This window comes from Fusarium musae, chromosome 4 (assembly GCF_019915245.1).
Source record: "Fusarium musae strain F31 chromosome 4, whole genome shotgun sequence".
Taxonomy (NCBI): domain Eukaryota; kingdom Fungi; phylum Ascomycota; class Sordariomycetes; order Hypocreales; family Nectriaceae; genus Fusarium; species Fusarium musae.
In genome coordinates, this window is record NC_058390.1 from 2,984,956 (window position 1) to 2,997,916 (window position 12,961).

Sequence of the window (12,961 nt, forward strand, 5' to 3'; positions counted from 1 at the left end):
GTCATCAAGACAGCCTCCTTGACTCCTTTGCAATGCACCGTCATCATATATCATGTGAATTCATCAAGCGTTCAAGCTCTGAAAGTAACTCTCTGTCTCTTTCGTCTTGTTGTTGACATGTCGCTGGCGTGCAGTCGCCTTATCCTCGCATTCTCTGAACCAAGCGCAGGCTTTCAACCAAGCAGGATTACTCCGCACATATTCAGGCAGTTCCTCCTCGGGCAGGTCACCAAAGTCAAGAATACGCTTGACCCCCCTCGGCTCTGGTGGTATGTAGGGGGGAGTAGTCCCGTCTTGCTGAGCTTGTTTGATTTTCTCTTGCTTCTTCACCTCTAGAGCCTGTAACCAGCGTTGTCTCTCCACAACCTTGCCAAACCACTGTTTGCGTTTTGGACGCCGTCTGATTTCGTCGCACTTCTTTCTATACCAGGCACGGGATCGCTTATGCATGTGATGGATTGCTGGATTCACCGGAAGATAGAGTGGCTTTTGGTCACCGTAAAGTGGATGGTACTTGACCATACGCGAAGATACAGTAACATGCGGAGGTGGTTGCAAACTTGACTGCCGATAAATGAGTGAGTCGAATGCCTCAGAATCGAACTCGACCAAAAGCCTCTTTTTGCGAGCTTCTGCTTTGGCACGGGGAGAGAGCGACACGGGTTTGGTCGGCTTTGCTTCCTCGTCAATGTCACTAACATCGGCCATATTCACCTCATCATCCATTTCGGCGCCGACTTCAGGCAGGGAACCTTGAAAATCCTGTTTCCTGACTGGGAGCTCTTTACTTGTCATGGGAGCCGAGCGTTTAGTGGGAGTTGATAAGAGCTTTGCCTTCGAACTCGTTCGTGTTTCTGGATGAGGATGGTCCGAATTCTTCTGTGCATTGTCCTTCTTTGACTTGGATGTCCGAGGAGAAGACCTAAATTTGACACCATCTTCAGAGGTAAGCTGCATATGATTCACAGGAGCGGTGGAAGAAGCGCACGACTGAGAGTCAAGGCCTAGGGAAGGCTCGGTGTTCTTAAACCCTTCGTTTGAGGGAAATTCAGAAGACACTTGCGCCGTCCTAGTCAAGTGTTGGCTGTCACTTGCATCGATAGATTGCCCATTTTGATGCGCGTCTATCTTGGTATTCTCTGTGGGATGCGTTGCCGATCCAATATTTGAACAGGAACTCAGTTTTTTGGTGGCACGGTCGAGGCCAAGTGGCTGGTTTATCGCCTCCTCTGTCCCGGCTCGCAAATTCATAGCCAATGGTGTCCCCATATTCGTTACAGTATGAGAATTTACCTGGTTAGTAGAAGAGCCCTTGTCAGCTTTCGCTACATCTTGGACTGCCTTAATCTGCGCGGAGTCGGGTGTTAATCCAACGTGGCTGGTTCCGTTCCTCTCTGGCTGGGGATGAAGGTTTCTGTCATTATCAATGGATTTGTCTTGCACCAAAGATGGAGCAGAAGCCTCTCGCTCATTTGCTTCCGGAGACTGTGTCATGGGAGCGCTGGTATCCGGACTAGAGGTATCTCGAGATGGCGGATCATGCCTAGAAAAGTGCCGCGAAGGTGTAAAGACGAATTTGCCTCGACCTCTTTTGGCAACAAAATTCCTGTTAGAGGGTCGGAAGCCCTTGGCCATATTCGTAACGGGAGAATCTCTGCTAGCCGCAGTTGGCTCTAATGCTGAGTGTTCATCGCAGTAATGCCTGGAACTAAGCAGAATGATCTTTTCACAAGTGAGAACGGCACAAGTGCCGCCGACATGTGTGGAGGCAGCCATTCAGAACCTCGTTGATGGGGCCAAAACGCAGAACTGATCCACCACACGCAGGCTTTTACGACTGAATTGAGTCATGAGGCGCGTAGATGAATGATTACCTAGAAGTCATGTTAGCAATATGCGTTTAAAGTAGTAACGGATTGCTGAGCAAGTATTGGATAAGAAGTCGAATCAGATCTTTTCAGTTTTGAATGGCCGTCAAGCTAGGCACCTCGTCGGTTGGCACATAGTCTCTTCTGACGTGTGTGTTGATTCAATGAAACTGATGTTTGTCGCGGCCTTTGGTCAAGATCCGTGGCGAAGACGAGGAAGAAGACTCCATTGTGCGACAACAGAAACTCCATGGTAACCGGCCCCAGCGCTCTACAAACAAGCTTAGAACGTAGGAGAGCAGTTACAGCTGAGGTGCGGTATGGAATGGCAGGGTTGATCAAGACAACAATGTCATTGACAGAGCCAGAAGAGAAGATGGCGCAACCAGAAGGGTTCCGTTCAGTCAGACCTTTTACCATAGGCATCATTTAACGAGCATAGAGTAAGACAAAGAAAACGAAATCAAAATATCTTACCGAGGTCTGAGACCACCCACAGAAGAGTTCTGCTCCCCTATGCCCGTGCGTTGCGTTTGTTGTGCTAATGGAAAATCCTGCGCAGTCGATAGTCTGTATTATGTTGGTGGAGGCGAAAGGACAGTATTATACTGTAGTAGAAAGAAGCAAAGGGAGCTAGGTCGCGTCCGAGACAGTTCCCCACGGCTGCCCCGTGTTGAAAGAGTATGTGCGTTCCGAACTTAGGTAACGTAGGTATGTATATATGGGTTGACGAGCCAGTCGACGACATCAGGAAAAGAATGAGAGAGATCTCCAGCCGCCAGAGGCAGAGAGGCGTATGACTGTGGTTGTTGGTTTCGCGCCTTTCATTGCGGGCTGGTCCTGTTGCTCCTGGTTCGCTATTGGCCCAAGCAGTGATGATGATGAAGGATGGGGTGCAGAGGCGCCGGGAAGACCTCCCTGGTGGGGGGGGTTCCCGAGGTGAGTTACCCCGAGCTGGAAGACTAATTCTTCCGCCCCGGCTGCCAGGCCTACCAGTGGAGCCCCACAAGTCAACTTACACCCATGAGCGTGTCCAAAGGGAAATTCTGCCCTGCCTGTTGACTCAAGACATAGGCGATTAATGAATTGACTTGTGCTTGTCTTTATAGAAGCTCAGTGAAGACTAGGTTTTATTCAAGACTGCTCCCTCTGTAGTTGGTGAGTATTAACGCACTATAAAGATAGAAGATCCAAGTCCAAACCTAATACACCTTTTACATTCTTTGTAATGTGAATAAGACGCCTCAAAAGCCATTAACCCAGGCACTCAGTGACCGCTCTGATTTGTCTCAACTAAATTTTCTTCAGTCTTCTTGATAAACCCACTCCCTTTGGGTTTGGATACAGAGAAAAGTTCCGTCCCAAATCTGTACATAATTTGTATTCATATCTAAGTCCGATCACCGGGGCTAATTCCTTCTACAGTCCAGTTAGTGACGACATAATCAAACATACCTCGATGTTAGATTCCACGGAGTTATATATATACATCATGACCTATCCAAGCCCAAACTTTAGCATGTTGCTGGTGCTCCGTATGCTCTGGGCTCTTACATGGTCAGATGGATTAGGTAACCCTGACACCCCTCCATCCCCTGTTAAATTTATCAGGCACTAGCGCGGGGGTCTTGAGCTCCCTGACGTGCAGCACCAGTAACCACGTTGCGACTCTGGAACCAATATATCATTCGTCTACAAACAGCATTATTTTCGACCTATCCATATACCGATTCTCGACAACTAGGGTGCTGAATGCTCAAGTCTCAATAGAACTTCTAGACTTTGCGACCCTGGAATGAACTTTCTCAAATCTGCCGTGGCCTCGGCCATAGCACAAGGCCCTCCCTTTCCATACAACTTTGGTGACAAGGTTGATATCGATGAGTCCATCTGGACCCTGTATAATGGTACCAAGAGGGTACGCCCAACGTCGCAGAGCTCAAAACGTGGACTTGCTGACAATCTATGAATAGGAAGATGGTTCAAACTGCAGCATCTTTTCCTTCGATATCACCTCCAACCGATCCCAACTCCCCCTGGCCAAGAATGCCCTAAAGAAGCTCCGAACACTACGGCACCCAGGCGTGATCAAACTTCTAGATGCGGTCGAGGTACATGCAAGACTTACGGTCGATTTAAGAGCATTTCGCTGACGACATCTGGTAGACGGAGACGTATATCTACATTGCGACTGAACGAGTAGTACCCCTACGATGGCACGTTCGAAGAAAGAGTCTCAGCCCTGAGACGATAAAATGGGGCTTGCATAGCGTTGCGGTATGACTTGTTATGCTAGTCTTTTAATCGATATTAATAATGTCACAGCGCACTATAAAATTCATCAACGAAGACGCTTCCTCGATCCACGGCAGCATCAAGGTTGGATCGATATATACTTCAGAGAGTGGCGAGTGGAAGCTTGGTGGCTTTGATGTTCTCAGCAGCCTCAAGGACGATGAATCAATAATTTATGCAAGAGGTCCCCGGATAGGTACCCGTGTACTCAAGCTAACATATACACAGACATACGGTAGCTTGGTCCCTGATGCGGGTCGATACTCTCCTCCAGAGTTGGCACGAGGCGGATGGGATGTTATCAAGAAGAACCCACATACAGCAGTAGACGCATTTAATCTTGGAACGTTGATCTTTGAAGTCTTTAACGGCGATTATAACGGAGCTGATCAGGCTGGCCAAACGAAGAGCATTCCCCCTTCAATGCAGTCTAGTTATAAACGTCTGTGTAACGCCAACCCAAAGGCTCGAATTAGTGTGGGTGCTTTCCTTGACCAAGGCAACCGAAATGCTTCTTTCTTCGACAGTTCTCTCATCAAACTGACCGAGGGTATCGATAACCTGGACATCAAGACGCCAGATGAACGAGAAGAGTTCCTTAGGTATATCTGCAACTCCTTCCATGATTCCAAGTTGCTAAGAATTTGAACAGTGGACTGGATGAACTGAGCGATGACTTCCCAGAAGAGTTCTTCAAGCTAAAGGTTATGCCAGAGCTGATGAAGTCCGCTGAGTTCGGTGGTGGTGGCCCTAGGGCTGTATCTGTAGTTCTCAAAATCGCATCTAAACTTCCCAAAGACGACTTTGATTCAAAGATTACACCCTTCATCATTCGCCTGTTTGGAAATCCCGACCGAGCTATTCGAGTGTGCTTATTGGATAGCCTTCCTTTGATGATTGATCAGCTATCACAGAAGATTGTCAACGACAAGATCTTTCCACAATTGGTACAGTCTCTGTTACTCCTCTTCAATGCAAGACTAACATGTACAGATCACTGGCTTCACTGACGTGACACCCGTCGTACGAGAACAAACATTAAAGTCTGTTTTGGTCATCATCACTAAGCTCTCGGACCGCACAATCAATGGTGACCTCCTCAAGCAACTTGCAAGAACCGCAAATGATGAACAACCGGGCATTCGAACAAATACAACTATCTGCTTGGGAAAGATTGCAAAGCACTTGGGTACTTCGTCCCGCTCAAAGGTTCTTATTGCCGCCTTCACTAGGTCACTCAGAGATCCATTTGTTCATGCCCGAAATGCTTCCCTAATGGCCTTGGGTGCCACTGCGGAGTACTTTACAGATGAGGATAGCGCATGCAGGATCCTGCCCGTTATCTCTCCTGTCCTGATTGATAAGGAGAAGATTGTCCGCGACTCTGCTACTCGTACTATGGATATATATCTCCAAAAGATCAAGAAGGCAGCTTCTGCCATGCCTGAAAGCGTTTTGCCTCCTCCTCAAACGAATGATGGCTCAGCTCCACGGATGAGCACTCCACAGCCTAACGAAAACACCCCAGGTGGCTGGGCAGGCTGGGCAATCTCTTCCTTCACAAACAAAATCTCTGCGGCTGCAGGCGAAATTAATGCGGAGTCAGACTCCCGTGCTGCTTCACCTGGGCCCGCGCCCTCACCTAACTCCGAGCCAAAGAAGCCGGCAACGAGTACCGCCTCGTCACTTCACCGCCAAGCAGTCAAATCTCCCCCAGCAACACTCTCGCGAAACTCTTCACATACTGCAAGTGTAGTAGCTGACTCATTCTTACCCGCCGATGATGGTGAGGATGCTGGAGACTCATGGGGAGATATGAACGATGATTTCGACAGTTTCGACTCTCCCGGACAATCCTCAAAACAGCCTGCGACAACAACAGCATCTGCTGCCACTTTTGATGATGATGGCGAGCCTGACTTTGCTGGATGGTTAGCTGCTCAGTCACAGAAAAAGCCCACCAAGGCCTTGCCGAAGGGTTTATCGAAATCAAGTGCAGCTAAGAAGCCTGCGGCCAAACCGGCTGCGAAACCAATTGCTGCGAAAAAGATTGATATGAAGCCGAAGGAGACAGATGACGATGATGGTTGGGGCGATGGCTGGTAACAATAGACTCGAAAGAGAGAAAGTTTGAGGAGTTGGTACCTTTCATGAAGCGTTACTTTGCCATAGCCGGCCTTCTTTAGTAGTCGGGGAGGACCAGGATACCATTCTCGAGCATATACACTGGTATGCCGATTGACGATTGAAACCATCCATAATTTTTAGCTGGACACATATAGACACCATCATCTTATAAAACTCATGATACTAGCTATAAGTGTTTCAAGACTGGAAAATACATTTAATCCCTATTTTATGATGAAGGTAAATCGATATCCAGGCTCCAGACCGAATGCCCACCGAGGTGAGCATCACGCCCCACTAAAATCATTCACCTTGATTTTTATTTTTCCCCACCAGACCCAACAGTGTTCAACTCTCTCGCTCCAACCTTCTTCTTGCGACATCACCAGATTTTATCTCAACGTCCCTCAAAATGGCCCAAGGCACGGTCAAGAAGCTCGGACGAGCAACCCCGGCCAAGATCACACACTCAAAACGACAAGCATCGAAAGTGCATAAACCCAAGAAGACAAAAGCGAGCGTCGACAAGGTGCACAAGAAATTCACAAGCGGCATGACGGCGCGCACAGAAGCGCTCCTCGGTGAGCGCGCAGGACATCTGGAATTGCTTGGACAAGGAAAGAAGAAGACGGATAAAAAGACGACTCAGAAGGGCGGCTCGAAGAAATTTGGTTAAGGGTTATATCATGATATCGAAGGCGGACGATGATCGAACTTTTTTATGTCTGAACGAGTGACTGGGTTTGCCTCACGACTGCGCATCAACGACGGCCTCTACAGACAGGCACAATTAAACACGCGATCTACCTCACTTGATGGCCTTTTACGATCGGACACCTCCCAAAACCTTTCGAGCCTTTGGCATTTCGGAACCCTGACTTTCCTACCCGCCCTACTGCTCTCTGTTTTTGGAGAGCTCAATTATGGAACTAGTCACTGTCACTTCTTTGCTGCTGCTACAAGGGCATGTCTAGGGGGAAGGATTATATACTAAGGCCGTCCTCTACCCTTCCACGAAGAGTGGTCGAATGGCATCTACCTATAACCTATGAACCTAAAATCCGCTCCTAAAAACCTTCCTCCCTCGGCCGCTCTTCGTTTTTGCTCGCGAGTTCATCCTGCAGCCTTTCTCTGTCTTTGCTGTAGACTCAAACCAAGAGCAAATTGATATACCACTGTACCAACCATTAACGCTTATTATCTCCATAAACTATAGCAAGCTGTTTGTTTGTAAACAGTGCACCAGATACGCCATCTTTTCTTCTCATGTCGAGAGGTATATTATGCCCCGACAGTCACCTGCTAGTACACGCCTAGTCCCTAGCTAATAAGTTAGAGAGATACAATCAATCATGACGAGCTGCATTGACTTATGTCTTACAAATCTTAGTCCATGTAACATTTTAGGGTAAAGAGGTGTCAGCATAGGGAAGCAGGCTTGCTGTACAATGTCATCCAATGCATTGGTCTTGCCATTGTCAACTTGACGACGATGTGTAGCTGCAATTTGGTGAGAGCGCTCATGATACCGGTTATGACACTGTCTGTGACACCGTTCTCAGCAGCGGGAGTGAGGCACTTCTCAACGTCACTCGAGGCTTCTTTGACAGCCTCATCGACAACAGTCTTGGTAATATCATGGTTGGCAATACCGGACTTGAGAATGTCACTGATGACTGCCTGTTCGAATCGTTCTGCATCATTATGGACAGAGTCCTGACTCGACCTGCCCCATGACTAATTCAGTAAGTTTGCTGATAGAGTACGAATTGCAGTCTTTCCTTCTTCACAGTGAGTTCGTATTGAGTTGCAGTAAAACCTCTTGGTGATAGCTGGATGATGGCATTATACAGGGTCGAGTCTGTGGTAGCACGATTCGCGGAATATCGACTATTGAGTGACTGAATCGGTATCTAGTATCCGACTAGCATGGAGCGCTTAAGGAGAAGAAATCGGAATGTCGAGGAAGGAGATGGGTAGAGAAGATATGGGAAATGAAGAGATGCTGATGCTTAAGAAGAGTGTGTAATGATTTCGTCTATGATATACATTCGAATGTAAAGTAGTTCCTTATTGAGGGACGAATTATTGAAGTATCTGACTGTATTTGGAAGGGCCAGGGAGGATATGGCTTGGATGGCTTGAGATGGCTTGAGAGAATTACGCATTCGATGGTAGCATGAGCTTTGGGTTTCGATACACTTTCGAGTGTGGAAAAGTTACTTATTGAGTAAGAGATCGTCGAAGTAGAGTCTGACTGTGGTTTGGGGAGCTTAAGGATGAGAAGTCGCAATACCAAGGGAGGAGATGGGTTTGAAAGTGTGGGATGGGAAGAGATAGAGAGGTTAAAAAAAGACTTCGCATTCGATGCCAGCACGAAACGCGGTAAGCATGATTTCGCGCCGGAGGGGACCAGTTTCTTAGGCCTTGTCTTTTACTCGCAAGTGAGTGGCAATTACCGGAGGTGACTCTGGCTGGCTTAGGGGTTGGCCGTTGAACTCATTCTCCTCTTCTTCTTGAGCGACCCCTAACATCGGGGGCCAAGGAACAGACGTGACTATTATCTCCAAGTGTCAGAGTTATCCTGTCTTCACCAAAATGAGTTATCGCATATGGGAATATTGTACTTACCTAGTTGTGGTAGCGGTGGTGTTGCTAAGAGGAGGAACAGAGGGAGACGTTAGTAAGATAATATTATATAGCGAGAGTGGCTGCTGAACGGGATTCTGGTCCCCGGGCTGAGAGACGATCCGCAAGGTGGTCTGGCACGTCAATAAGTATTTGGCGGACTTACTCGTTTGGTTTTGCTCATTACTTACTTCAGATGAAATATGCGAGCCATGAACTTCTCTAATATTAGTCGAATGTGGTAGAAAGGTTTGCCATGGATGTCAGATGTAGTGAACCCTTATATATATTAGTAGTAGAGAGGTTCCTGATCTTTTTACTCTTTTGATACTACTGTAGTTTGCAAAAGAGTAATGTTGATTATATAATAATAGAATAGAGGCTTGATAAATATAAATATTATGTATAAGGGAGATGTTATTTTCTACTAGGTATATAAGAGGCTCTGCCCTAAAGTTACTTGGCGTATAGTCATAGTTGAAGACTAAATGAAGGGGATGATCTCTGCTATTCTGTCGGAGTATGGATAGGAAGGGGTAGGCAATAGTAATCTTATATGGAAATTTAGGGGGTTTTATAGTCTAAGAGGTGTAAGTTTGTCTATTCTATTAGGTTTCCTCATTTACTCTCAACAATAGGTTTCCCACCTGGTATTTGTAATTGTTGTAATCTGATTGCTTGTTTGTAGCCTGTAAAGGTAAAAGGAATGACTGTGCATTATCAAAGCCCATAAACGCCCGGTCAATAACACCCACCGTGGGTAAAAGGGCATGGATGATTGATGGTTTGTGAACAAATAAGAAAGGCGATCAGCCGATAGAGGTCCAACTTATCATAGCATATATGGATGGTTTATGTAACAAGTGGTTAAGACAATGGATCGCAAAAACGCTGCTCACTTCTTCATACGACCAAGCATTTATGTTCGTTTGTTCATTGTCTGTAGAGTGAGTATAGTGCATGTTGCAGATTCCTCAGGTTGGCCACTAGTCACCATATAAAACGATCGGATGAATAAATATTATTTGCTTTGTTGCGTTATTAGTAACTAGTTTGGGATACATACATTCTGTAAACAACTTGTCTTAGCAACAGAAAACAACAGGATGACTAGGTTAAGTGTTTAGGCTACATGTATTCACATGGAAAACTCTAGCACTTTACCCAGACGTCAACAATCAATAAAGATTTGTCTACTATCACACAGCGGCCACCCCGCATGACAACAATTAATAAAAGCACACACATTAGACCATATATCATCCTTGAATAAAGCTACCGTCTCGGTCAGTGTGATTCTCTCCCGCTAAGAACAGAAGGATGTTGAGGTCAGTATGCACTTTGTCATAATTCATTGATTAGGCAAAGCTGCAACATAAAGGTAACTTGATAGCAGACGGTTGAACTCCCCAACCGTCTGTGTTGAACGCGCCTAAATCTCAGTATGCAACGCCGATATGCACCAATTTTCCCTTCATCTTAGTCTATCGTCTTATCGTGAAGAATTGTCTAGGCATCGCTGGCCTTTTCTTTCTCCTTTTCATCTCCGAATTCATCACCAAACTCCTCCACAATCCAGAGACAAAACTTCTCCCACTCGATCTGCCACTCTTGCATTCTCTTGGCCTTGACATTCGTCCCAAGACTAGCCTGTTTGATGTCGTTGATCCAGTCAGCCTGGCTCTGGTCCTCAAAAGCGGCCCATCTAACGCTATTCTCCGCGAGACTGCCAAGGCCTGCGAGACCAAGGTTCTTCCACCCCTGGAGAGCCTGCCAGAAGTCGTGTGACATGCCGGCTGTGTCTTGCCCGAGCATAGCGGGATCATCGTTACACAGACTGCAAGCAACACCACGAGCCAAAAGGGCGGGCAGGGGATGGGCTGTTACGGAGCCACAGAGGCGGAGGACCTCGTTCGAGATGGGGCACGACTCAATGAGAATACGTTTATCCTTGACCATATCGATCAGCAGGGGGTGTTTGAAGAGACTGAAGCCGTGGCCGATGCGTCGGGTGCCAAGTAAGATCGCATCAAACACATTGTTATCAGTGTCAGTGCCATCCCCAAGTGTCTCTCCTGCATGGAAGAAGAACGGGAGGTTGACGCCTTCCATGGAGCACTGCTTGCGGAACCAGAAAAGCTCAGGGAGCAGATCAGAAAGGGGTCGGCCCAGATCTTCGGGACCAACCAAATCATAACCAGCAATGAGGTCAGGGAAAGCAATCTTGGTAGCGATGCAGCAGTCCATGTTCTCTACGATCAGGCGGGTCGGCCAGCTTCTCAGAGAAGTCCAAATAGTGGTGAGACCCCAGAAACCCTTGCCCTCCGGCGATTTCTTGAAGTTATCGATCTCTTCGCGCAGAACCTCAAACATGTGAATGTAGTCTTTCTCAGGCTCCTCTTTCTTATCACGGCAATAGTTAAGTGGCCAAGTGAATCTATGGCTGTTAGAAGAAGATCAGAAACTGTTGACTTACGACTTACCGAAGCTCAGCCCAGTTGACACCGTCATCCTTGAGGTTCTTCATGAGTTCGCGGAGGAAGATCCGGAACATGGGTTCATAGTGAATGATGGTGGCACAAACGAGAAAACACTTTCCAAACTTGACCCAAATGGCATCGACTCCATGGTGTTGCTCATGGCTGTCTGTGACGGAAAGAGTGCATCGGCCCTTCAGCCACTTGAGAAAGCCAGGTCGTCCACCATGGGGAAACTCATCTGCAGCCTTGGGAAGTGGCACAAAGGCATTAGGCTTGTAGCTCTCTTCCCAGATAGATCCATCAGTGTCCGACTTGGTTCTGTATCGGAAGCTAGGGACTGCATCCTCTCGCGATTCTTCAGTGTTGAGAGGTCGGTCGCTGCACATGTGCATTCCTGGCATTTTCAGAAGCTCGTCAAAGAGAAAGTCAAAGTTGACCATGGCATCCATGTGAGCGTGAAGCAGCGCTCCCTTTGGCATGCGTCGAACAATCTTCCAGAGGTTGGTCTTCTCCATGCGATCTTTGGCCAGCATGAACATCATTCCGGGGAAAATGCACTCGTTTCCTGCTTGGGCTAGCTCTTCCTCGACTTGAGGGGTCCAGATGGAGTCATTCTCCTGGTCACGGATGCGGTCGACAATGTCACTCGCGCGCTTGGCAATAGGTGAAAGAGAGGCTCTGAAGGAGGCATCTGCGCGAGACTTTTGTTCTTGACTCATGAGGTTTGCTCGGCCTGTGAGATATTGCTGAAGGAAAGGGTCCGAGAGTGAGGGGATGTCTTGAGAGACTTCCTCCCACTCTTCAGTGGACATGGTATGCTCGTCCGCCATGATTATGATCCCTTGATCGATTGGAGGAAGCAGTTGCTCTCAAGTGTTTGGTGGAGGTTTATGGATAGGTTAGAGCTAGAAGTCGTCTGCGGACGGTGAAACGGTAGGATACTGTAGGTGGATTAGGCAGGTCGGGGAAGCGTGCTAAGCAGAAGATCGCTGAAGTCAGATGAGCTGCTTATGAGAACGAAGGATCAAAACGAGAACACGTCAGATGTGGCGAGACATGATTTGATGAAGAATATGACACATCAGTGTTGAAAGGCACTCTACTAGAGGTGAAGTGAAGCGTTTGAATGTAGAGTTGAGGATGTGACGTAGAGGCACAAACGGTTACGCTTTGAGTTGAGCGTAACAAACGGTGTATCACTCCAAGGCCTTCGGCGATAACCGACATCTTGATTCACGTGACTGTGCAGTCGTTGCACCCGCAACGTGTATCACTGTATCACAGCCTCTGATTGGCTGAGCTAGTCTCACAGCTCCCAGTAGGTAGACGCACCTTATCACCTCCAGGGTCCATGCATCGTCACACTTGAGTCCCTGCAACCAATCCTCTCCTCAAGATGTTCTCCCCGGTAGTCTGTGGCTGGACGCATGAAATGAAGCTATCCCCGCTTTCTCTCCTGCGGTGAAGAAGGATATCCCTGGCCTGTCACCCACCTTGTGCCTTGCATCTCGGAGCATGAACGGCATAGCACCAACAATCACGTCGAAATGTCACTCTGCTAAT

At 47.5% G+C, this 12,961-nt stretch overlaps 4 protein-coding genes across 4 annotated transcripts; 2 read left to right on the forward strand and 2 right to left on the reverse strand.

The window, feature by feature from the left end:
- Positions 1-63: 63 nt before the first annotated feature.
- Positions 64-1,776, reverse strand: J7337_005831 (uncharacterized protein; the record flags this gene model as incomplete). The annotated part of the gene is made up of 1 exon (XM_044823505.1): positions 64-1,776. One exon carries the CDS (start codon positions 1,774-1,776, stop codon positions 64-66), a length of 1,713 nt encoding a protein of 570 aa, XP_044681996.1.
- Positions 1,777-3,663: 1,887 nt separating this feature from the next.
- Positions 3,664-6,269, forward strand: J7337_005832 (uncharacterized protein; the record flags this gene model as incomplete). The annotated part of the gene is made up of 6 exons (XM_044823506.1): positions 3,664-3,786; positions 3,842-3,979; positions 4,035-4,145; positions 4,194-4,765; positions 4,816-5,110; positions 5,157-6,269. 6 exons carry the CDS (start codon positions 3,664-3,666, stop codon positions 6,267-6,269), a joined length of 2,352 nt encoding a protein of 783 aa, XP_044681997.1.
- A 433-nt stretch (positions 6,270-6,702) lies between these two features.
- J7337_005833 (uncharacterized protein) lies at positions 6,703-6,966 on the forward strand (the record flags this gene model as incomplete). Its single annotated transcript, XM_044823507.1, has 1 exon — positions 6,703-6,966. One exon carries the CDS (start codon positions 6,703-6,705, stop codon positions 6,964-6,966), a length of 264 nt encoding a protein of 87 aa, XP_044681998.1.
- A 3,461-nt stretch (positions 6,967-10,427) lies between these two features.
- J7337_005834 (uncharacterized protein) lies at positions 10,428-12,228 on the reverse strand (the record flags this gene model as incomplete). The annotated part of the gene is made up of 2 exons (XM_044823508.1): positions 10,428-11,355; positions 11,402-12,228. 2 exons carry the CDS (start codon positions 12,226-12,228, stop codon positions 10,428-10,430), a joined length of 1,755 nt encoding a protein of 584 aa, XP_044681999.1.
- Between the last annotated feature and the right edge of the window lie 733 nt (positions 12,229-12,961).